This window comes from Pleurodeles waltl, chromosome 12, assembly GCF_031143425.1.
Source record: "Pleurodeles waltl isolate 20211129_DDA chromosome 12, aPleWal1.hap1.20221129, whole genome shotgun sequence".
In the NCBI taxonomy this organism is placed as follows: Eukaryota; Metazoa; Chordata; class Amphibia; order Caudata; family Salamandridae; genus Pleurodeles; species Pleurodeles waltl.
In genome coordinates this window covers 92,041,356-92,064,457 of record NC_090451.1, presented here as the reverse complement: position 1 = coordinate 92,064,457, position 23,102 = coordinate 92,041,356, and the positions used below count along the sequence as shown (strand labels likewise).

Below are 23,102 nucleotides of genomic sequence, written 5' to 3'. Positions count from 1 at the left end.
ATGAGCACTGGGGCCCTGGATGACAGGGTCCCAGTGACACATACAACTAAAACAACATATATACAGTGAAAAATGGGGGTAACATGCCAGGCAAGATGGTACTTTCCTACAAGTTTCCTTCTAAGAAAATGGTTGCATTTCTGGAAAGGAATGGTATCAAACATGTGAAAGTGGCCTTGTATAATCCTTCTTCGAATGGTCAGGTTGAGAGGTTTAATAGAGTTGTTAAGGAAACTATAGAATTGGCTTGTAAAACTAGCATTCCTTGGAGACAGGCTCTAAGAAAGATGCTTTCATCTTAAAGGGTGTCACTGCATTCCGTAACAGGGAAGATGCCTTTTGAATTGTTGAGGGGAAGGAAGCCGTCTACAATGTTGGTTCCATGGTGGTTAATGGAAAACATCGGGTGAAATTTGGGTTAGAGTGTGATAAGGAGATGACGAACAAGGTATTGGATTATCAATAACGTACTAAATTGTGCCATGATGTCAGATCTAGTTTGGACGAATTGAAAGCAGGGCAAAGGTTCTGTGTGAAAATACCGGGAATAGTTGAGAAAGGAAAACCACGATGGTCTGAGCCAAAGAAAATTGTGAAGATTTTGAGAAATGCTGTGAAATTGGATGATAGTAAAGTGTGGAACGTAAAACGTTTACCGATATGCAGGAAGGAGGATACGTGTGTTGAAAACAAGCGAGATGAGAAGTATTTGGATGAGTGTAATGGGTATCTGTTCGGAAATGATTGTGATGCCCGAGAAGCGATGGATTGTCACAAGACACATGTGAATGTGGATGAAGTTTTGCGTCGCAGTTTGAGAGAAAGAAGAATTCCCACTTACTTAAGCGATTATGTAACTGACAAATAATGTGTTTATATATTTTGTTACTTGTTATATCATCTGTTAATTTATAGGGCATTTCAATCTATGCATATGCTGAGACATAAGTTTCTTGTATTGTTCTTTTCCATCAGACAATGGTATATTTGTATTTCCTTTGTTGAGAGGGAGGTGTGTGGTATTGTGGGTTGGAATGCAAAATGTGGAACGGAGCTTAGTGAGGGAGGTGGAATGTGGTGTGGCAGTTGGAGATCGGCGTTGGGAGCTAGCGGTTGGTGCCGCTTGTGTATGTACTTACTGAATAAAGAAGAAACGAAGGTTCATCTTGTATTGTGCCGCTTGTGTATGTACTTAATGAATAAAGAAGATACGAAGGTTCACCTTGTATCTCCTTCTTACAGACCCCTTCTCTTTCTTCTTTTTGTCTGTTGTATTCCTTTCGCTTCTCTTTTTCTGCCCCATCTGCTTTCTCTCCTGAGGCCTAGTTATCAATGAAGCAACAGGTGCAGTGACACCGGGGCCCAGAGACCTACGGACCTTACTCAACTCTAATGATGACTCTGTTTTCCTACCAAAATTCCAGTCAACCATTTTCTTTTCTTAATCCAGGGCCCATAACACCGTTATTAGACCACTTGTTCTCTCCATATATACTCCCGACTCCCTCTTTCCTTTCACCCTCCAATCCGTCCCAAATTATATTTTTGTTATGGTGTTTTGAGCATTACACTCTAATGCCAAAGGTTTCTTTCTGATAAAAGTTTATATGATAATTATATGTGTTATGAGATAAGAGGAAGAAGGTAAATGGAGGTGCTTTAGTTAAATGCTGGGCCACTGGGATTATATTCTAGGAAAAAATTAAATTATGAGTCAGTGTTGACCAATTTATGTGGCAAGAAAAGTCCAGTTATGAATTTACAATGCCAATAGCTCAAACTCAGGAAAATGCGGAACCAATTGCAATGAAAATGCTTGTTACGACATGGGACTACTGTCCATGCCCTGGATTATTAATACGAAGCTGTGATGAAGGGAACTGATTTTTGTGAGTAAATAGTCCTGACGCGACCATTCCCCTCTGTCAGAAAGGAGTGTGGCCTCCTGATCTCACTTGATGAAACGTCCCTGCATTCGCCAATGGTTTTTAGCAATGTTGCACAGCATCTTTGATGATGCACAGCATGGCTAAAGAATTTGAAAAAACTAAAAAAAAAGATTATGAAGTTTCCACCTGCGTCATTTTGTAGGTGCATGCATCATGTACACTTGTGCCTACAAAATGATGCTAACACTTTTTCCCCTTTCTAGTTACCAATCCAAATTGGATCGGTAACTAAAAACAAAAAAGTGTGCAATCACGTTTTTTAATTTCCTGGGGAAGCAAGACTGAATGTGTGGAGGAGAAACTCCGGTGAGAGCAACATGGGACGGACGGGGAGAAGCGCAAGGGGGAACAAGCAATAGGCGTAGGCATGGGATGGGGAAGAAGAAGCAACAGGCAAGAGAGGAGGGCATGGGTGGGTGAAGCAACAAGGACCGTGGGTTCAGGAGGAGACATAACAGGGGTAAGAGCAACATGGATGGGGTGAAGCACACAGGCAAGTATTAGCACGGAGGAAAGCACCCAAAGTTGAGCTCAACATGGATAACAGTTGGAAGAATCACATGGGTGTCAAAGAGCACAACATAGTGGAGGTGGAGAGAACATACATGTTGATAGAACTGATTCAGGTGAGAGACTCACAATTTGTTATGCCAAAAATGGCTTTATTTTAGCTGTCTCCTGCCTGAAATTACCTCTGCTTCAATAGAACTTAATGGGAAACATACATTCCCCTATTTCTTTTTTTTTCTCAAAATCTCTGACTTTTCTGTTCTAGAATGATGGCATGTATGAGAAAAGCACACAAGGAGGTCAGCACGAGGGAAAACACATGCACTCTCATGGAGTGCTTAAACCAAAAGAATAACGTGGTGATTGAAAAGTAAGCAGTAGAAGCATAAAGCCATCCAATCAAAAGCTATGATAAAGAGGTAATGCTTTCTGAGAGTAAAAAATACAAGATTGACAAGCTGATGTGCGATTAAGAAGCAGGCAAATGAGTAACAAGAAAACGATACAATGGTAAGATATAGCGGTCTCCAAGGTCCTGTATTTTAACAGGTCTCGCTGCATAGTAGGCAAGACCTAATTCTGAATTAAAAATTATATATTGTTTTGTATATTTATCGGTGTCTAGAAACTTTACGAGTTTTAGAACTGTGCGGATATTCTCTTAAAAATAAATAGAAATATGTATTGATCAATTACCAAACATACGTAAAATTAGTATGGCTCAGCAAAAATAATATTCTAATATATCGCTGAAAATAAATTAAATTACAAAATTAGTGTGTTTTTGTCTCAAAAATCTTGACTGAATACCAAATTGTCGGTTGTTTGGTAGAAACGTTAACCGCTGTAATATGGCCGCGGCTGCACCAACAAAGAAACGGAATGCGTCACAGCCCTGGAATGTTTTCTATGTCTATGACAGCTTGCCAGCTCCAGGAAATGCTGACTTTAGACATGTCTGCTGGTGAAGGGGTCAGGTGCCGGACTGTCGGGGTCAGGCACTGCATAAACAGCGCAGTTTCACTTTCATCCCGTTTGATAGGAAGCTAATGATTAGGAAAACAGACAATACTTTTTGCGTGTTTGCGTTTTTGAAATCCTTCCGCCCCCGCTCTTCGCGTCCTGTGTTCAGTCTGTTGAGTTGTTCCTCATTCTCAGACCTCTTTCTTATTCTGCCCACCTCCTTTGGGAACGAGTTCCCCTTTGGATTTGCCCACGATGTGGCAAATATGAACCTACCCGAAGGAAAAAAGAGTCTGGGACGTTTCGTAAAAGTTCGTAGGTATGGTATTCACTTTGTGTACACGTTTGTGTTGGGGACGGGAATGAGTGGGTTAATCAAGCACTGGCTACGCATAGAGGCGTCTTCCCTGCACACGTCATTAGTCACCTGCAGGGTAGCACCTTACATAGGAAGGCCGAGCACTTTTATCAGCGCCACTTACTTCTCTGTCAGTTGACACATTAGATTGTTTTGTATTGGCGTTGTGGAGCATTTTTTCTGTAATACCCAATCAGACTAAACCTAATGCATGCCGTTTTTTATGTTTTCATTTGAAGGCCGCACTGCAGAACTCAGCTAGGAACACACTTACATTACCTCCCGAAAATAATACGTCTTTGCCAGTATTGATGCTCAAATTACTCCATATATTAAAACAGGGATACTCAAAGTACGGCCTCATGCCCCTCTGACCTTTACATGCGGCTCCTGGTGCAACAGGAGCACTGGGCAGATGTTTGCTCGACTCCGCACTAACAAAAATATTAACTACACACACAATCATTTATTTCAAACTTAATCGGTGCTAAAGAAAGGAAGTAACTAGGGACTTCTGCACTTAACTTTAGAAACGCCTTCATTTTTAAAGACATCTTGCAGCATAAGTGTAAAACTAAGACAGTCTCTTCAAAATTAATTAAGTGTATTTAGTTTACATGCAGAACCTTTTCACCTTAGTACAATTTATTTTATCAGTGCATTGAAATGCATTCCTTTTAAAGTGATAGTTTTCAAACATAAATTTGGAAACATTAATTATTTCCCTTACCCTGAGAACACCATCAATAGTAAATTAAAGAGGCAAGTCACTTGGTATGTGCACTTTATGGGTGGCCTGGGTTCCTGTCATACATAAACAACATTATAGTTTATTAAATCAAACATAGAAGCAGGTTTTGTGCAGCGCACACCATGAATCATGTATTTCGAGGTCATCTTAAATGTGATAATGCAGAAAAAGGAGGGAAAGTGACACTAAAAAATTGCCTAGGATCACACAATTTGGAAAAGTGGGTAAGCCAGGATTAATTCCAGGTATTCTGGTTTCCCATTGTTTATTTCAGCCACTAGGTGTATATCCTTTGCTTCCCCTACACCTACCTTGCCACCAATCCACCTAGTCACCCCACCCGACCGCCAGTGCCCTGGCATCAATGCGGCCCCCAGGCACATGTCAGACCAAACTTTTTGGCCCCTGAGAAAATGTTTGCGATAACCATGTATTAAAACAACGGTAATGGCTCCGAGGCAGCCTTCAGTATGGCTTATTAACCAGTTGCATTCATTTACATTTCTTTATGCTAGCAGGCACCCTGGGTTGGAAGCTTGTTTTTTTTTTTCCGTTCTCTGCCTGTCCCTTGGCTTCACAGTGCAGGAGACCCCCAACTTCCTTTCAGCAACACACCCCAAGGTCGACAATAACCGCACATTGAATAATTATTATTATATATATATTTTTTTTAAACAAAAAGTATAAATGATTTTGTAAAACTGAAAAAGATTGAGAATGCCTTTCCCAGTGGACCCATTTGTCATCTGTGGGGCATAATTATGAGAAGAAAAACGTGGCTGCCAAGTTTCCAGCCTGCTTATATGTGAAATTTCCAAATTGGAAGTGTGACTGGTATTTCCATGTTTATAGTGTCACCCATTGCCACTCAGCAGAAAAGCTGCTCCTGGCAATGGAGTACCGTGCTCTTAAGTTGATAATTCAATGTGCCAAGTAGAGGAATGTCCTTCATTGCCAGCAGGATTAGTTCATCAATTCAATTCCCCCTGTGAAGAATACTTCCGGATGCACTCCCTTCTTTGGGGCAGATGCGGTGCTTTGCTTCCTGTTTCCGTGCTTTTACATTTCCCCCAAGTTTCTGCATTGTTGTCCTTCCTACTGCAGTATTGTCATGAAGGTCTTTAACAAGAGGACCACCGGAAATGAGCTCACGCAGATATCAAACAATAAAAAATTCCACGACCAGCCCTATCATAACACGTTATCTCGGTAAAATATGTCAGAAAATAAATTATGTGCTACAGGGATATAAAATTACTCTTGAATTCAAATTCTCCAACTGGAATTAGGTCGTGCACTGAACTACACACTGTAAGATTCTGATAAAATGATTTAAATAAATATAGTCGTTATAAGTAACACTTGGTTTGAGTGCCCACATTTGAACTTTCAATTCTGTCAAATAAAAACAAAAAAGTAGAGGCTCAAAAATGTTCGCCAATCACAAGTGAGTACTGCTCTGCTCTGTACTGCTCTGCTTGGGCTTTTCACTGTGATGTTCCCGAGTTGTTGGAAACATTTTGGAAGATATTTCGAAAAATTCTGATTGAAGTCTCCAGTTATTCCAATATTTTTTTCAATTGTGTACCAAATTTGGATGTGCTTTAGGGGGGAAAATGACTTGTCACTAAGGGTTTTCTTCAAGCTTTGCTCATGCACGAGGCAAAAATATTCAACAGATGGTCCTAATGTAGTGCCACTTTGACACTATCCAGCGTTTAACTTATCTTCGTCCTCATTTCTCCACATTTTCTGTTACCTATTTAAGGAACCATGCCTCAACTTCTAGAAAATTGCTGAGCCATTATCATTAGTATTACTTTTAGTATAATTTTTTTTTTTATTGTTCTTATTAAAATGGCATTTCTTTTTCATGTTTCTTTGTTACTCCAAATATCGAAGTCAAAACTGATCTGCAACACAAAAGGATAAGCCATGAAAGAATATCAAAGGCATGGAAAATTCTACAGGTGAGTAAAAATGTTTAACCTAAATATCCTTATGAATTAAGTTACAGAAAAGATGCACATTGATGCTCCCTCAAAGACCAGTTTTAAAGCCAGACCCTAGAGGTAATAAATCTCCAACCACGTAGACACCCAGGCTATTTCTGATTTTTTTCATTGAGCAGATATTATTTCAAGTTATTCTTAAGGCTTTCATCCACAGTCTCCACTTTCCTGATATCATCCCCCCATGTCATTTTATTTTCAAACTCTCAAACTTAATTTGTCATATGCAGCGCTTGTTCCTGATATTAGTGTTCTTCTCCTACTCCTGATTTTTGCTGTACCCATCTAATCCCTCTGTGCACCCACCAGTCTGTTATTGCCATCCCAAACCCACTTCAGTGTCTGGCAAAGGCTCCCAGTTTGAAAACGAAGTTTCCACCACTCACCGCCTCATTTTCAGAGTATGACAAAGTTGAGAAAACTGATTTTCAGGCATATGTTACACTTTACTGGAGAACCTTCACCAATAACTGACTGCAGTGAGCCGAAAGCCCAAGTATAAGATTAAAGGGAGGCTTAAAGTCATCCATCAGTGACCTGTTGGGGCTAAAGCCCATTAGTCTTAAGATGAGGCCGAAGCCAAGTTAACATTGGACTGTAAGTCCCAGTTACTTACTGCGGGGAGGGCCTGCTGCTAGCCAGGCACTTAAACACAGGTTTGTGTAAACAGCTCTCCACTACACATCATTTTTTAAACAAAAAACTAGAATTCAGATGCAAAATATGGGTTGTTCCTTGGTGTTGCCATAATTGAGTATCTGGAAGGGGCTTCTTGTAGGCGTTGCTTTCAAATTCCAAATCTGTAATTAATGTTTCAATGTTTTGGAACCAAAATGTGGGTGCTAAACATTTATATTTTACCAGCATTCCAAAGGTGGTGATAATACATTCTCCAATAGAGAAATGGCTCTCTGGTGGAATATATCCATAGGAAAATCTGCAGAATGAGATATTTCCCAGGTGTGTGGACATAGCTGGCTGAGTCCTTACTGATGAAACCCAGGGCCCTTGATGAGTGCCTTAGGCTGTTTTTAGTTCCAACACCTTTTATATAACCCCATCCCTGGATATCCAGTTGGCTACCTCAGAATGGATTTGAGTATTTCTATGCCTCCCATTATTCAGACACCCTCCATATTTTCGTAAGGGGACCTGAATGCTGCCAAGACGGCTTGAGATGACCCTAAGAATCTCCAGTAGGTACGTTTGGCCTTAAAGCTCAGTGCAAGGCTGATTGTACCACTTAGTATAAGCAAACTTTAAATTTGTTTGGGGTTATTTTTTTGATCTAGATGGTGCTAGGTCCTTTTCTTTTTTGTAGTTCATACTTTAGGTCACAATATACCTATCCATTGTTAAAGTCTCTTTCATTTTATAAAGTACTGACTGGCACAAAGCATAACACTGAGAAATAATGTATATGATTGTTATCGACTAATATTGACTCTAATGTGCTGTGAAGTATTTCTTGGATTGGTTAAAGCTGTGAGTTACAAAAGAGCCACATGCAATTGTGCTGCACTGATATCGAATACGTCTTCAAAACCTATATTACTTTGAGTGAATAGCATGAATGAAATATCTTGGCCTTTTGTATTTTGTGATCAGGGTTTGTAACTGTGAAAACAGAGTCTGAAGGCCTGCTTACCAACATGTCCAGTATGGACTTTCAGGAAACTGAGGGAACGGATAACTCTATAGGTAAGAATGGATATTACAACTTATTAATATTACAACGAATTAGATCTGATGCCTTTAATAGCCAGTCCATTATAATGGTTTATTGTGTGTTAAAATCATGGAACACACAACCACATACACTACTAAAATGCCCAGCTATTAAAATTAAGCGTTGTTGCCAGTAGCAGTATTCTGAATTATTAACTTGGCTGTACAGATGCACTGTAGCACAGTATTAACTTTTAGCTGACTCTGCCAGTCTAACAAAGGGATAACATGTACTGGGCAGGGAAAAGCGCTCAAAACCTAAGAAATAAGTCAGACTGAACTAACAACTGACAGCTATTGGAAACTCACATCGTAAACCATCGTGGTAACAGCCAGGCGACAATGCTAATACAAATACCTGCCTTATTGACTAAGTGATACAAGATGACCAAATAAAATAATAGGAAGCCCATTGGTCCAACGTTTTGGCACTAAAAACTAAGAAACACAGTCTTACCAATGTCAAACAAAAAAGATGGAGACACAAGTAGCTTAAAGTATAGCATTAAAATCTGATAATATGAGCAAGCACAGGTACAGGTACTCCATAGCTCTAAACATTCAGAAGACAGATGCTTATTGGTTTCCACTTGCTGCAATTCAAGACCAGAATCCATTAAGAAAATGAATTTTAGGGCGTAAAGATATGCGTAATAACAATGAGGTGTGACCACATTTAAGATATTGTCATTTTAGGTCACCATAAGTAAAACTTGCAAAAGTACAGATAATGGCTTCAACAAACATTTAAGAAGCTGATCGAGGCCTCTGTTTGAAGACACTCTTCTTTGCCGATTACATCTAATTATTGGTAATGGTTAATTATCAGTCCTTATATGGAATCAAACAGTTGCAAGAGTCCTGCTTTGCTATCCAAATATTGATGGCTAAGTAGGTCTCAAAGCTGAAAGCCGGTAAGACTCAGATCTTAATTGTCAAGGAAGATTATCAAGAACTTGTTCCACCAGACTTCTGCTAATCCATGGACCGCACGTGCTCGTTTAGAGAGAGTAGAGCAATGATGTGCAAAAGAAACATTACTGATGACAGTACTTAGAAATTAAAGAGATACAGATCTAAAAGTAAGGGTTATTATTAGGGTTAACAAGTAAGAAACCTTTCTAGACTTAAAAGCATTTAATTCCAGAAATAACCTCCATGGGCCCACATTATGGGTTGACCGCAGTGGTGTTCCCAGGGGATACCACTTCTGCCAAATCTAAGTAAGCTGGTGTTCTCAGGTCCATATTTTATTTCCATTCCAGGAACTTCTAATCATATGCCCAGTTTCAAGGTTGTTAATTCCAAGCAACTTGTAATAGGACCCTTTGTGAAGTGGGTAAGTTAAAGCGAGGCTACAAATGTGACCTTGATAATATAACAGTGAACAACTGCACCACAGTAGAGAGTGTGAGGGCAGAGTCAGTGGGCTCAGGGAACTCAGTTTTGTGTTTTATTCCAATTGGCCTTTGGAAGATTTGTCAATGTTTGCTACTGAGATGCAGCCTGCAGGTTCCAGGTTCAAATCCCAGCAGCGCCAAATCTCAATTTCACCCATTGAGGTCAATATTTTCATTTGCATTGATTTGTGTGATGGCTACAGCTGTAATTATCAGCAGTTTGATATAGTGGTAGCAAACCTTATATGAAAAATAGGTAAAGTTAAACCTGGCCCTAGTAATTGTATTTGCACATATTAATGCTAACTCAGTTAACTGTGGAAGAATGAAAGGTTGACTCAACCTATGGAAATTGAAATACGTGCCTCCCAGATTACATAGAGTTTGTGCCAGCAGACAAAGTAACCCACTTGGCTATTTCATTAGCTGTTATAACTAACATGTAAGTTGCTCATATAACAAAAATGAAATAATGTTACTGAGGTTTTTTCTGATTACAGGATCACATGGAGATTAAACAGTGAAAATGGCTGAAATAATTTCTAAGGAAAGCATATTATTGGTTAATCAATGAATAATGTAAGATATTATGTACTTTTCATTAAAGGGTGTGAAACTCTGAAGAATGAATTGATTTCTGAAGATGAAATGGAACAGTCTTCTTGCTACAAAATGAACCTTGAGGAGAATAACCGAGTGGCAGATTCCACAGGTGACCAAGAAACTGATAAAAGCTCAGTACTAAAGAGTAAGAAATTAATCAGAGTGTAACATACATAATCTGCACTGCCAGAAGTATTCCAATAAGACCCAACTCTAGGTGGCCCCATCTTAAAAGTAATAGTAAGGAAATGTTAACAAATGTTGGTACAGTGCTGACAGCCACAAAACGCTACCATATCAAAGTGCAACATTAACAGATGGGACAACAATGTTTCCAACAGGTGAATGGTCTAAGTACAATATACTTCACTGAAATAAAATACATTTTAAAACATTGGTCTCTTATCCCTGCCCATTTTCCTAAATCCTGTCTGGACACAAACCTTTTTGTCCTATGCTCATCCATTAATGGGTGCTAGAAGAATTTTATCAAACGTTGTTCTAGTGGCACCCAGTATAGAGCTTATCTATTAGTTTGATGACTCATGTTTATTTGTTACTGGTTTAGGCAATATTCCATATAAAAAAATACTTCTAATATTAGAAGAATTGTAGTTTGCACTCCGAAAAGGTATGGTTGTGTAAACCAGCTATCTAGGTTGTTTAGTAGTTGGTGTTGTGGTATCTATGGCTAATTAAGTAGGCATTTTACTGAATTGTGAGTTAAATCAATTAATAATCAACACTCTTTGAAACCCCTTTTAATTGAGAAATCAAAAACACAGGTTGAAAGATTATAGTAATCAGTCCGATTCATGCTGTAGAGCTCAACTAAAGGAGAAACTTAAATAACATTGATTATCGAGCAGTTTTGCTTTTAAGATATGAATTAGGATGTTGTAATTAAATATTTTATGAAGAGGACATGAATGCTTAGCTACACAATCCATTTTCTAAATTACACCAAAATACAGGCATGCACCCCTGGTTCATAGAGGCAACACTGCTAATTCTGTCAACTAGCAAGTAACCTCCAAATGTTTATTTTCCATGTAAGTATACTTGTAAATTTGTGTAATTGACGGTTATAATATCTTCTTTAGATATGTGACAAGGAGTTTGTCAGCTACATTTATTTCTGGCTGTCTAAAATATCCTCTCCGAATCCAAAATTTAGAAATACTGTGAGACAGATGAGTGTGCCACGCCACATTTGTGATTACAGTCTGGTGGTTTGTTTTATTAGGGTCGATAGGTATGTTTGCATCAGTTGTTGAGTAGATTCTTGGGAAGGTGTTCGCTGGATTGATCTGTTGGTTCAGGGTTCAAGACTCTCCGGAACAAATGTTGATTTACATGTTGGTCCTGCCATCCTGCTTGTTGAGTAGATCAATAGCGTTTTGCTCCATCTGATTTTTCTGCTAGGGAACCATTAAACTGCTGGTGTTTGTAGTTATTCCAGGCCTTTGTTCCAGAAAGCATTATGAATGAAGCAAATTCTTCAAACTCTAAGTCTCACTATTTAACTTAGACCAACATTTTGTAGGCTTTTATTTCAAGTTTAAGTTGGCTGGTTCAGGCTGCCTGGTTCTACTCCTTGCAGCTAACGGATTTTTGATCTTTGTGCAAGCCAATATCAATCAAGTTAAACTGTGTCATAATTAACTAGTCTGAGACTAGCTGACATGTGGCCATTAAGTTGAGTTGGTGCTTTTCGTACTACCCACCATCTGAATACAAGAATAATCGAGTTAGCTTTCTTCGAATATGACAATGGAATGTTTCCCTTAAGACCTTAATTTTCAATTTGAATTTATCTCTTCCCCTTATTTTCAAAGCATTTGATGTATTACATGAGCTACTTTCGGAGGTGAATTCTAGGATGTTCCTCTTAGTTCTTTTCATGGAGGAGTTCTTGGACACTTTGTAAAATTTGAGTTCCAAACAAATGTGTTTAAATATATAATTAATAAAAAAATATGCGATCTTTGACAGGTTTGCAGTTTTGCATCCCTAATTGAAATTAGTCTGTGTCTAACAGTATTTTAGATAAACTTTTTTATTGACTAGTTTTAATATGTAATAGGAATGTAAACAGGGTCCCATTTTAGCATATCCATGTAGTGAGATCTTATGTCATAGTTCATGTTTGGCACCTTCTGTACAACTTGTTATTGACCATCATTCTAGAAGCACAGTAAATGGCATAAACATGTGGAATGTAAATGTTCTCTAAATTAAGTCAGCAAAACATGTAACCCTTTATGATCAAAATATCTTAAACATTGATATCGGGAAGCTGAGGTCAGAGTTTGTTCTAATAGTCATCAATGTCAGCTCACATTTAGTTTTTCTATTTATTTCAACAGAAGATGGTTCATTTGATGAAGATCGAGCATTTAATCATGAAAAGTATCCTAACAAAAAAGGGAGAAATGACGAATGTCTTGTAAAAGAAATTGCCAGGGACACAGATGTGCAGTATCTCATGCAGACAGAAACCAGCAATGAATGGGCAACAATTAAAACAGAGAATGGAAACTCTGTCACAACTGCACTAAGAAAATCCATTGGCCTTGTGAGGGATGTATGCAAACCCACACGCTTGTCTGAGCAGCAGAATTCTTACTCTTCATTACCAACGCACCAAAGAAAACACACACCAAAGAAACCTTATGCGTGTACTCAGTGTGCAAAATGTTTCACTCGACTGCCAACTCTCATCTACCATCAGAGGGAGCACACAGGAGACAAACCGTTCACCTGCAGCGAATGTGGTAAAATGTACAATCACAATTATGAGCTGATTACGCATCAGCGCCTGCACACAGGTGTAAAGCCATTTACTTGTACGGAATGTGGGAAAAGCTTTAGCCGGAAGTCAGCATTTGTTAATCATCAGAGACTGCATGCCTGGGAAACCATGTACACATGTAAGGAATGTGGAAAAAGTTATAGCCAGAGGGCCAACTTGGTTATACACCAAAGAAAGCACACAGGAGAGCAACCATATTCATGCAGTGAATGTGGAAAGAGTTTTAGGGGCCCCTCCACCTTGAAAGTACATGAGCAAATTCACACAGAAAATAAACAGTATACTTGCATGGAATGTGGCAAGAGCTACAGCCAGAAATCAAACTTTATCATGCATCAGCGGATACATGCGGATGAAAAGCCGTACACATGCGAGGAATGTGGAAGGAACTTTAAGTGGTCTTCATCTTTAAAAATACATAAGAAGATACACACAGGCGAGAAACCATTTGCATGTGAGGAATGTGGAAATAGTTTTCGTTTGGCGTCAATATTGCTTGAACATCAGAAAATACACACTGGTGAAAAACCGTACGTATGTGATGAATGTGGGAAAGCTTTCAGACAATTATCAAAGCTGAATGGTCACAAGCAAATTCACACAGGCCAGAAATTGCATAAATGTAGTAAATGTGGAAAGGGCTTTAGTCAAAGAGCAGGACTGACCACACATTTACGAACACACACAGGTAAAAAGCCGTATGTCTGTGATGAATGTGGGAGATCTTTTCAGCAGGCCTCCTACCTCATCTCCCATCAGAGGAAGCACACTGGCGAGAAACCATTTATATGCAGTGAATGTGGGAAAGGTTTCTGCAAGTCTGCCTATTTGGCCAGACACGAGCGAATACATACTGGTGAAAAGCCCTTCCAATGTAGTGAATGTGAAAAAACTTTTAGCAGTCCATCAAACCGGTTGCAACATCAACGAGTGCACACTGGCGAGAAACCCTATCAGTGTAGTGAATGTGGGAAAAGTTTCAGTTATTCAACAAACTTGCTGTATCATCAGAGTGTACATACAGGAGTGAAACCATATACATGTAAGGATTGTGGCAAGAGTTTCAGTCAGCCATCTAACTTGGCCACACATCAGCGAATTCACAAAAACGAGAAACCCTATCCGTGTACTGAATGTGGTAGGTGTTTCTCTCAGGCTTCAAATATGATGAAGCACCTCCAGAGACACAAAAGAAAACTCACTGAGGAGCAGAGACCTGGCCTGTGATTGTTTCTATAACTTCAGGAATATTTAAGACACATTCTATAGCTTCTATTCAGATTGTTTGTGATTAATTTAAACATCCATAATTCATGATATAATAATGAATAATAATATATTGTTATATCACTTAATCCTGGCCCAAACCATTGCCATGCAATGACTGCAGTTACCTAGACACATGGTTACCTTTTTAATGTCCAGAGGAGGTTGAATTGCTGAACCGACTTCTGGTATTTGATCATACACTATCAGGTTGCACATACATTTTCCTAGGAGACTAGCTCAACTGCAAACATACTTTCTGGGTAGTATTTTTGTAAAATATCCAGAGGCAATGTCCACGGGGCAATTACTTAAGGCAACTATAGGATGGTGTGTTTAGACAATTTGCTGCGAAAAGATGAAGGTTAACCATGAAAACAAAAAGGCCTTCAATCACAATGATTTTTTAAGCTTGTATAATATTTTGAGGTAAAAAAGCGTAACTGCACAAAATATGTTCAATTCCTGACAGAAAAAAAACTGTGAGATAAGCAAGTGTAACTTACAGTGCTTTACCATAATCCATACCCAGTTGGTGATATTTGGGTGTGTTCTGTGAGTAGTCAGAAAAATAGATGGAATATCGATGTAGGCTGCATAATACCCTTTACATGCACAGTTAGAGAAGCCACGGCTATGGAATGCTACTGAGTTTTATTCCAGCAAAGCAAATCCTTTAATGGTGAGACCCATAGAGTCATGGCTATCCATGCTGTTCAAGCCCAGTTCTCATACTCTTGCGTTCAGATCTAAGGAATCAATCTTGTCACTTAAGAGTTTAAGAAAAAGTAAAGAAATGTGAGGAAAAAGCTGAGGACAAGCCCTCCAAAGAGGTTTTCATCTGACATCAATAAAACCATTTGGACTGGCTCAGCCAAACCGTTCAAGGTCACTCTATGCAGTTCTATCTCCGCTGAAGATTGGAACCATGTATAATTAGGAATATCTTCCTGCACCCAAAATCCTTATGCCTGTTTAAATAGCAGACCTTTTTCAGCGGTTTTTGACCTGCCATAAGTGTCTGGATTGTACAGACTTAACGAACCAGGACATTATCGGTTGTGCAAAACTCTATATTACTTGTAATTCTGATTTGTGTGCAAACGGGAGTTTGTGCATTGATTGGAAAACTTCAGAGCACTTATAACAAGGATTGCAGTGACAATCTAAAGACAGCATGTTGCATAACAAACACAAATTAAAAACAAAATAATAAATACACTTATAGAGCATTTCTCAAAATATTCAGGTGAGTAACAAATCGGAAGCAAATTATATGGCCATATTTGTTCATGTTTACTAGGCTGATTCACTGATTGAATTGGGTCATATAGTTATAGTATATTACTTTAACAGACAAACACTTTTTACACTGTTACTTTGTGGTTTTATAATTCGAGATTTTCCATGATTAAATTTTCTTTTCTCGACTGATCCACTCTACAGTGTACACATTTTTTGTGATTCACAGATTGTTCTTGACTATTTTCTTCAGGTGTAAATGTGAACTACCTCCTATTTTATAACCAGTCATAAATGGGCCAAGCGTATTATCTGTGATTCTTGCCCCAAGTGCCTAACTATTGTCATTGTTTACAATAATCACTGTTAATCAATGTCCAGTTGAAAACGAGTAACCAGTCTCAAACCCACAGTTTTTGTTAGGACAGATTGTGCCAGTACCCGTTATTTGTGTTTAATGAAGTTTATAAAAGTATCAAAAATAGACATTTGAGTAATTCCCTCAGAGTATTCCATTATAATGTAAAGCCTTTTATGCACTGCTGAGCATCAGTTAATCCTAAAATATGCAAATATACATTTTCCTAGCTCTTAAAAGGTAGGATTTGCAATGTGACCAACAATTCTCTCTTTTATAGCAGATGCTCTCCTGCAAAAGTATTCATTTTCAAATGAGGCTTCTTATAAAATTGCTTAGGAATTATACTTTTTTTTTTTAAATGCAAAGTCACCAACATTGGAAAGGTGCTTCACAAAATATTATTTCAGCACTTTGGCAGGATAAAACATGTTGGTGTTTTGATTGCAATAAGCAATAGATTTATTTAATTATAATTCAAGTTCAACTGCTCCATGACTCCATGGAACGTGTGAGTTTTACATTTTTCAACAATTTTTGTTACCTAAATATTTTGGTGTCAACAATTGGCTCAGTTGGATGTGACATCAACAAAACAACATATCTTTACAAAATCATAACAGAACTGAAAGATCTACAGTGAAAATGTGTTTTTGCCAATGGGTAGCTGGTCCTTGGAACTGGTTTAGGATGCTGCCATAGAATAACCTATAGTGCCACCATGCCACACCCATACTTGGTAAATATGCAGAATCTGACTGGTGCAACACTGTTTTCTATTTCAGTTGTAGAAAAAGGACAGTATCTTTCTCTAGATCTAGAGAAATAATACATTAGTGAAACCCTTCCCTCAGATGAGCTTCATGGAAGGGATCAAAACAGTGGTGGTTATTCTACTTGTCTTGTACATTGCACACTGTTCTCCTGGGTTGTTAGGATGGTGACTTTTCAGAAGGACCTGCGCCAAGAAAGATTTGTTGTCCTATCCCGGCAGAGAAGAAGAGATTTCCAGGTCTTAGCTCTAACCTCAGAAGTATAGCTGCTCTCCACAGCAGAATGCAAAAATATAGCTGCTGTCAACAATAAAATACAGAACTAAGCAGTGCTTCATAATAAAATACAGAAGTATAGATGCGCTCCACAACAGAAGATTTAAAACTTTGTGCATTTCCTTCTAAGGATTATACATGTTGTATTTGAGTAAACATACAGGTAGCTTGAGTTAGCCCTGGAGACACTCGCGCTGTGAGGGGTTGGCACATAGTCATATAGATTTTTTAGTTGTGCAATAATCAAATTCTTCTTCTTGTAAATGTTAAAAAAGTGCACTAATTTACAGTGGTAATTTGGACAACTATGCAATTTCTAATTTTATTTTCCCCTCACAATTAGTGCAGAACCTAAATACCTGTGTTAAATGCATAGGAAAACTTTTACTTTGTACAGTTTTTATATTTCCAATCATTCAGGTGCTCTGATAATCAACGCTATTGTGTTTATATATATTTGTAGTAGTAATTTCTGTTAATAATTGGCACCAAGTATTTCCTCATCTTAATCCGAATTGATTGTCTATCGTATGTCCCTAAGAGATGGCTGTGATTGTTTTGACTTTACTAATTGAGAATAACAAATGCTATTTGTATTATTGTTAAAAATCTCCTTACAACTAACTGTGTTTACTCCCTTGCAGCCTTCCCCATCTTTTCGCATGTCCTGCCTCATTTCACTTTCTCGCATATACTGTTTTGATTGATGGTGTTGAATCCCAAATTCAGTCTCAGGGTTGTTACAGGTGAAGCCACCTTTCCAAGACATGACCCATTGGAAAAAGTGCTTAATTGATATAAAAAATAATAATAAATATAGTGGCCCAAGGTTTTCTAGGGATCCTGTCAAATGGCGGGGGTTGACAGGGACAAGGGCCAACTGGTCTTGATTCCTCCTCTTGCCTCCTTCTTCAGCACCACATACTTCCTGTCTCTTCATCCAACTCTTGCTTTTTCTTTTATATCCCCAATTTCTCCTTTGTCAATGTTTTCTTTTTCTTCCTGCTTCTCTTCTCCCTTTTCTGGTGCCCCTGGTCCTGTTTTGGATCAAAGCCTGACAATGAAAAATAAGTCCAGGTCACAAAGAATGAATGCCAGTGTTGACCATCTGCAAACACCGGCACAAATTATGGAGTAATTTAAAGTGGTGCAAGCCCAAGGGCTTGAGAACAATACATAGCGAAGAAACAAGCAAAGCATAGTAATAAACAGTGTCCTGTGAAGATGTGGTAGACAGCTTACTGCAGTCAACTCACATTCCCCACTAAAATGATTTTTGTCTTTACTTTATTTGCCATTGATCCAAAACAGATCATAGAATCTGTGGAGTATGGAGCTTAAAGACCTGGATAGTTTAGAGAAAGTATATTGGAATATACTTGAAAGAGAGTGATTTCAAAAGAATATGTAGAACATTAAATATCTTGTTAAGGTTGCCAGTATTTTTTGCTTGCTAGACCTTACAATGTTTCAATTAAGTGGTTGGGGTATGACTAGTAGAGCCAGAACAACAGGAGCACCATGTTGCAAATGGAAGTTAAAGATTGTTGTAAATCATACCCAGGTTGTGGCCCTCCTTATCTGATAGTCTGTAAATTCCTGTGGTTGATTGGTTGGAGGTATAGAATACGGTATACCGTAAGTCATGGAGTCCAATGTATATCTAAGAGGGCTCCATCAATGCTTCAGCTGTAGGATAGATACATGGATTCCATGTGAATTCGTTTAATGGAAAAGAAGATGTAGATAGCATAAAACTATGTGCAAACTCAATCCTTCTTGTCCTATTTTGGTCTCCCTACATTGGTCCTTATGTAAGAAGAGACTAATATCATGCACTTTGTGTGGGTTAGCTGTTTGTCCTTTACATTTATACAAGGTAATCAGGGCACCATGTCTTCAATACTGCCGCTAAGCATTTCTTATGAATAGAAATCTGGCCTTTCCTAAAAAGAAAAAAAAAAGTGGCAGAAGGCACTCTTGAATTCTGAAAGTGCCTGATAAATGTAGCAACATTTAAAGATGCTGAACATTACACGTATGTATGCACTGGTATTTATATAATGCACATTCCTTGGGTGAAGGTGAGACAATCAACAAGATCACATTCATCAAGTGATGATTACACAAATACAATTCATACATTACATTTTAGACACAGGGACATTGTGATTTGCCCATAATCACATCATGGGGAGTGGAATGCTGAGGTCAGGGCTTGAACCTGGATGCTAAGATTCCAAAGTCAGTGGCTCTACTGCCAGGCCATACATTCTTATGTCATAGTCATGTCTCTTCGTCTCAAAATATCAAGGTTTTTTTACATTGCTGTAGGAAAATTTTAAATCCAGAATGCTGACTACAACTATATTGCCAAGATAATTTTGAATAACGAAGTATAGATTTAATATTCATAACTATGTAATGACAATATGATCCTTGTTACGAGAAACCTCGTTAACTGCGACGTGTGTGGTTACTCCTGTCACCATGAATATTGCAGCTAGGAGTATGGGGTCTAACACAGCACTCTACAGTTGTCCCTTGATAGGTTCAATTTCGGCAGGTGAAGCCTGCTGAAACTCATCATGGAAAATGGCAGTCGGGTACCGCTGACCCCCATTATCACAACAAATTTGTAATTAGGCGTTATTTCTCCGACTCAGTAAATTGCGACCAGTGGAGGTCAGCCTAAACACCAGGCATTTGCAATGACGGGCCTGTGTCTATTGTCAAGAAATATAGATGTGCGGTCAAGCATAGTGTGCCTACTTACATGTAATGTGCTTTGAATATGTTATCGTAGTTGATCATCTGGAATCAAAAGTTTTGTTCTTCTTAGATAAAAAGTGGTAGTCACCCATTTTTTTGCACTCTTGATACAGACACCTTCAACAGGCAGTTGCAGATAGCATTGCGTTCAAAACTACATAGACCAGCTTTTTGGTCAGCCCTTTTTCTAAATTCAGTGGGTGTGTTGTCAACCTTAGTTCTCTCCTCTTTATTGGCTTGCTTTCCTCCCTATTATTGCCTATTTCCTCCCCATTTCCGGTTCATCTAGCACCCAACAGGACTGCATGTCCTGCTCCCTACACCTGTTTCTGTACATGGAGTATATTTGTGTTCTTCACCTTGTTTCCCCAGCATCTCCCACTGCTTCTGTCCTCTCCCTCTGTCTTTCATAGTGTTTGACACTGAGAACTTCTTCACTTCAGAACACTCACTTCCAGCCCTCCTTTGCCTCTCTAGCATTGTCTCTCTCTTTGCTCTCCCCTGGCTTTGTGTCCCTCTCCTCTTCCACTGGCTCTCTCTCACTGACCCTCTCCCGCAGATCGCTGGCCACCGATGTTATTTTTTGCTAATGGTGGATTCTTTTAAAGTACCACAGCGTTGGCAAAAGCCAGTAGCGGAGATCGACTGTCTGGAAAGTCTAGTTCCTATATCTTTAAGGCCATGTTGAACAATGCAACGTGGTCTCATGCAAACCGTTGGCTATGTCGAAAGAATAGGAAAATAATGTGACATACTATCAAGAAGGCCACCACATTGCTTGACGTGACTTGCCATAACACAGTTTGGCGGCCCTGTTAAAAGTAAAGAAAGTAATGTTTTGTATTTAAAATGGCTGCCATGTTGCCTCACACCACATTGCATCACCCAGCCTCGTAGCCATCTTGAAAGGATGAAAATTGCATTTTCTATACTGTCACTGCTATTGGCTTTCACAGTGCTTTCATTATTAAAAGCATGCTGTATTGGCAAAGACACTATTGATGAACACAAAGCTTTACGAAAGTGAGAGCGATTGTTGTTGTCAGTGGTTGTCTAAAAGAGTTATTTCATTATCAGTGGGGATAAAAGCCCAGCATGCAATTGGATATTATGAAATGGAAGAGAATTTTCCACTTTATTTTGACGCCTTGTTAGCATTAGGATTGTGAGTTGTCGTCATGGCACCTCTCGACTGTCACACCACTATTACGGGGTTTCACTGAGTCGAAACCACAGTTTTCCACCAATATGGGATGCATAAGACTAAGCATTACGCAGCCTGTTTCTGCTGTCTGACGCGCACTGATTTACCTTTGCCCTTAAAGTAGAAAATATAAGATAAACCTGAGCATTATGGCGTCCTTCTTCCTCACAAGTCATCAGCATACTAAACTGGGAACTAGTTCTTGAAACTCCTGTTTGAAGATATTTAAGTTTTTGCATGATATGTTTCATGCTGTATTATGCTATGTCATGCTAGTGCCTGATTCCCAGAATCCCATTTCTGATCTCAAATGTCAGATCTTGGTTGAGAGATTCAGGATACATCAATGGATGGAACATGCACACTTTGAAAATCCACAAGGATGGTTGATTTCCTGAGTAACTGCACGGTTTAGGTGGGGGTTGAGGGTGGTTTACACAGGTGGACAAAGGTAGCAGACTCACAGAGAATCATAATGTGTGGGTATTCACACACCTTCCCTATGTTTTTATCCTCAATATTTGTATACAAACCTTTACTCCCAACAATAGTTGGTGAAGGAGTGCAAACCAAACGGGGAAGTACCCTCCTCTAGCCCCATGCATTTCCTGTGGAAGTAAGATGAGGGATTTCTCAAATGGGAAAGTATTTTCCTGGTGTAGGAATAAAAGAAAAAAATGTTTGATGTTGAAGTGCACATTTCCACAGCACTAAGTCCTATGAGTAAATATGGGTGGGGTGTATCCATGGCAATGTCTGAATTACATCTTTGCACTTGATGTTTTAAATCGGTGCAAATCTTGTTAAGAAACCTGTGATGCATAGATTTTGAGCTTTAAAATTGTCCATTGTGAAACAGGCCCTATAGTTTTATTTGTGTACGTCTTTTATCATGCTGAGGGTACTTCTGAACGTTGACCTTCTTTAAAAAACAAGTTTAGAAGTGAAGCAGCATGACTGTTATATGTTCAGCTATGCAGTGATTATGTTTACTAAGATTGAAGGCTGAGTATATCACAAATTATTTTATAATTTAAAATGTATATAAGATTGCTTTTTAAATCTGAAAAATATTTTGGTAGCGATATAAGCATTTTTACAGGAGATTAATGTTTAATACAGTTAATTATTTTGTACTGTTGATATTGGGCAACTGCTTCTTGTGACTAAAAAATAAATTCAGAATGAGATCTTTTGTTTTCGACTTTTTATGGATTGCACAAAAGAGACAGATTTCAACAAAATATTGATGTATGTTTTAGGGGATCTTGGTTTAAAAAAAAAAACAAATAATACACCCAGAGTGGATATTTGTGTTTTTTAAAATTAATAATACTTTCCAGGGGCATGCAGCAATGAGCAATTCACAACTGTGAGTGTGACATTCTGCAAAATGTCACTTTTATCTAGAGCACACAGGGACCATAGGTATGCGTCTTAAATGTTCAAAATATAGATTTAAGCAAATCATCAATTTATTATTATAGATTTAAATACATTTAATAAGTATATATGCAAAACAGCTAAAGTTTTATTAGGACATTATCTCTGACAAATAACTTTTTATCATGTGCACTGCTAACTGAATCCAGCCAAACACAAAGAACAGACAACCACACATACCTCACAGTAAGAATTCAGTGATCCACACGGGTTAAAATACGCATCCATGTGATATTGGGTTAAATGTGTAGTGCACCACTTCCAAATAACACATATGTATGCCACACACATGCACACGCGCTTCTGTCTCTCCTGAGCTCCCCTCTCTTCAGCTGGTGAATCACTCTGCCACTCCACACAGTTGTACAACAGAGCCGTGCAAGACATACACAACAAGAGGTGGTTTGTGCACAGATGAACACCTCCCAGATCACTAATCAGTATACCCTTCAGGTCCCCAAAGAATCGTTCACACTGGTGCATACTCACCCCTAAATTAATCCAGCATACGGCACAAGATGCACATCAATCTTAAATTCCGCATGTTCTGAACGTGCACATCTCAGTGAATGTAACATGCACCGGGTACGTCTGCAGACACATCCAATATGCCTCGGAACAGGTTTCCTAATACACCGAATAAGTGCAAATCCACACTGATGTGCCACCAAGACAGTCC

At 38.7% G+C, this 23,102-nt stretch overlaps 1 protein-coding gene across 2 annotated transcripts; it reads left to right on the top strand.

Annotated features, from left to right (window-relative positions):
- The first annotated feature begins 3,393 nt into the window (after positions 1-3,393).
- On the top strand, positions 3,394-22,170 carry LOC138267510 (zinc finger protein 271-like). Of its 2 annotated transcripts, none has more exons than XM_069216513.1 (5): positions 3,394-3,741; positions 6,434-6,501; positions 8,152-8,244; positions 10,279-10,383; positions 12,644-22,170. In XM_069216513.1, exons 2-5 carry the CDS (start codon positions 6,486-6,488, stop codon positions 14,314-14,316), a joined length of 1,887 nt encoding a protein of 628 aa, XP_069072614.1. In that variant the 5' UTR covers positions 3,394-3,741; positions 6,434-6,485; the 3' UTR covers positions 14,317-22,170. The 2 variants fall into 2 exon arrangements, with proteins under 2 accessions (XP_069072614.1, XP_069072613.1); XM_069216512.1 differs by having other exon boundaries at positions 3,404-3,741; positions 10,279-10,419.
- The last annotated feature ends 932 nt before the right edge of the window (positions 22,171-23,102 follow it).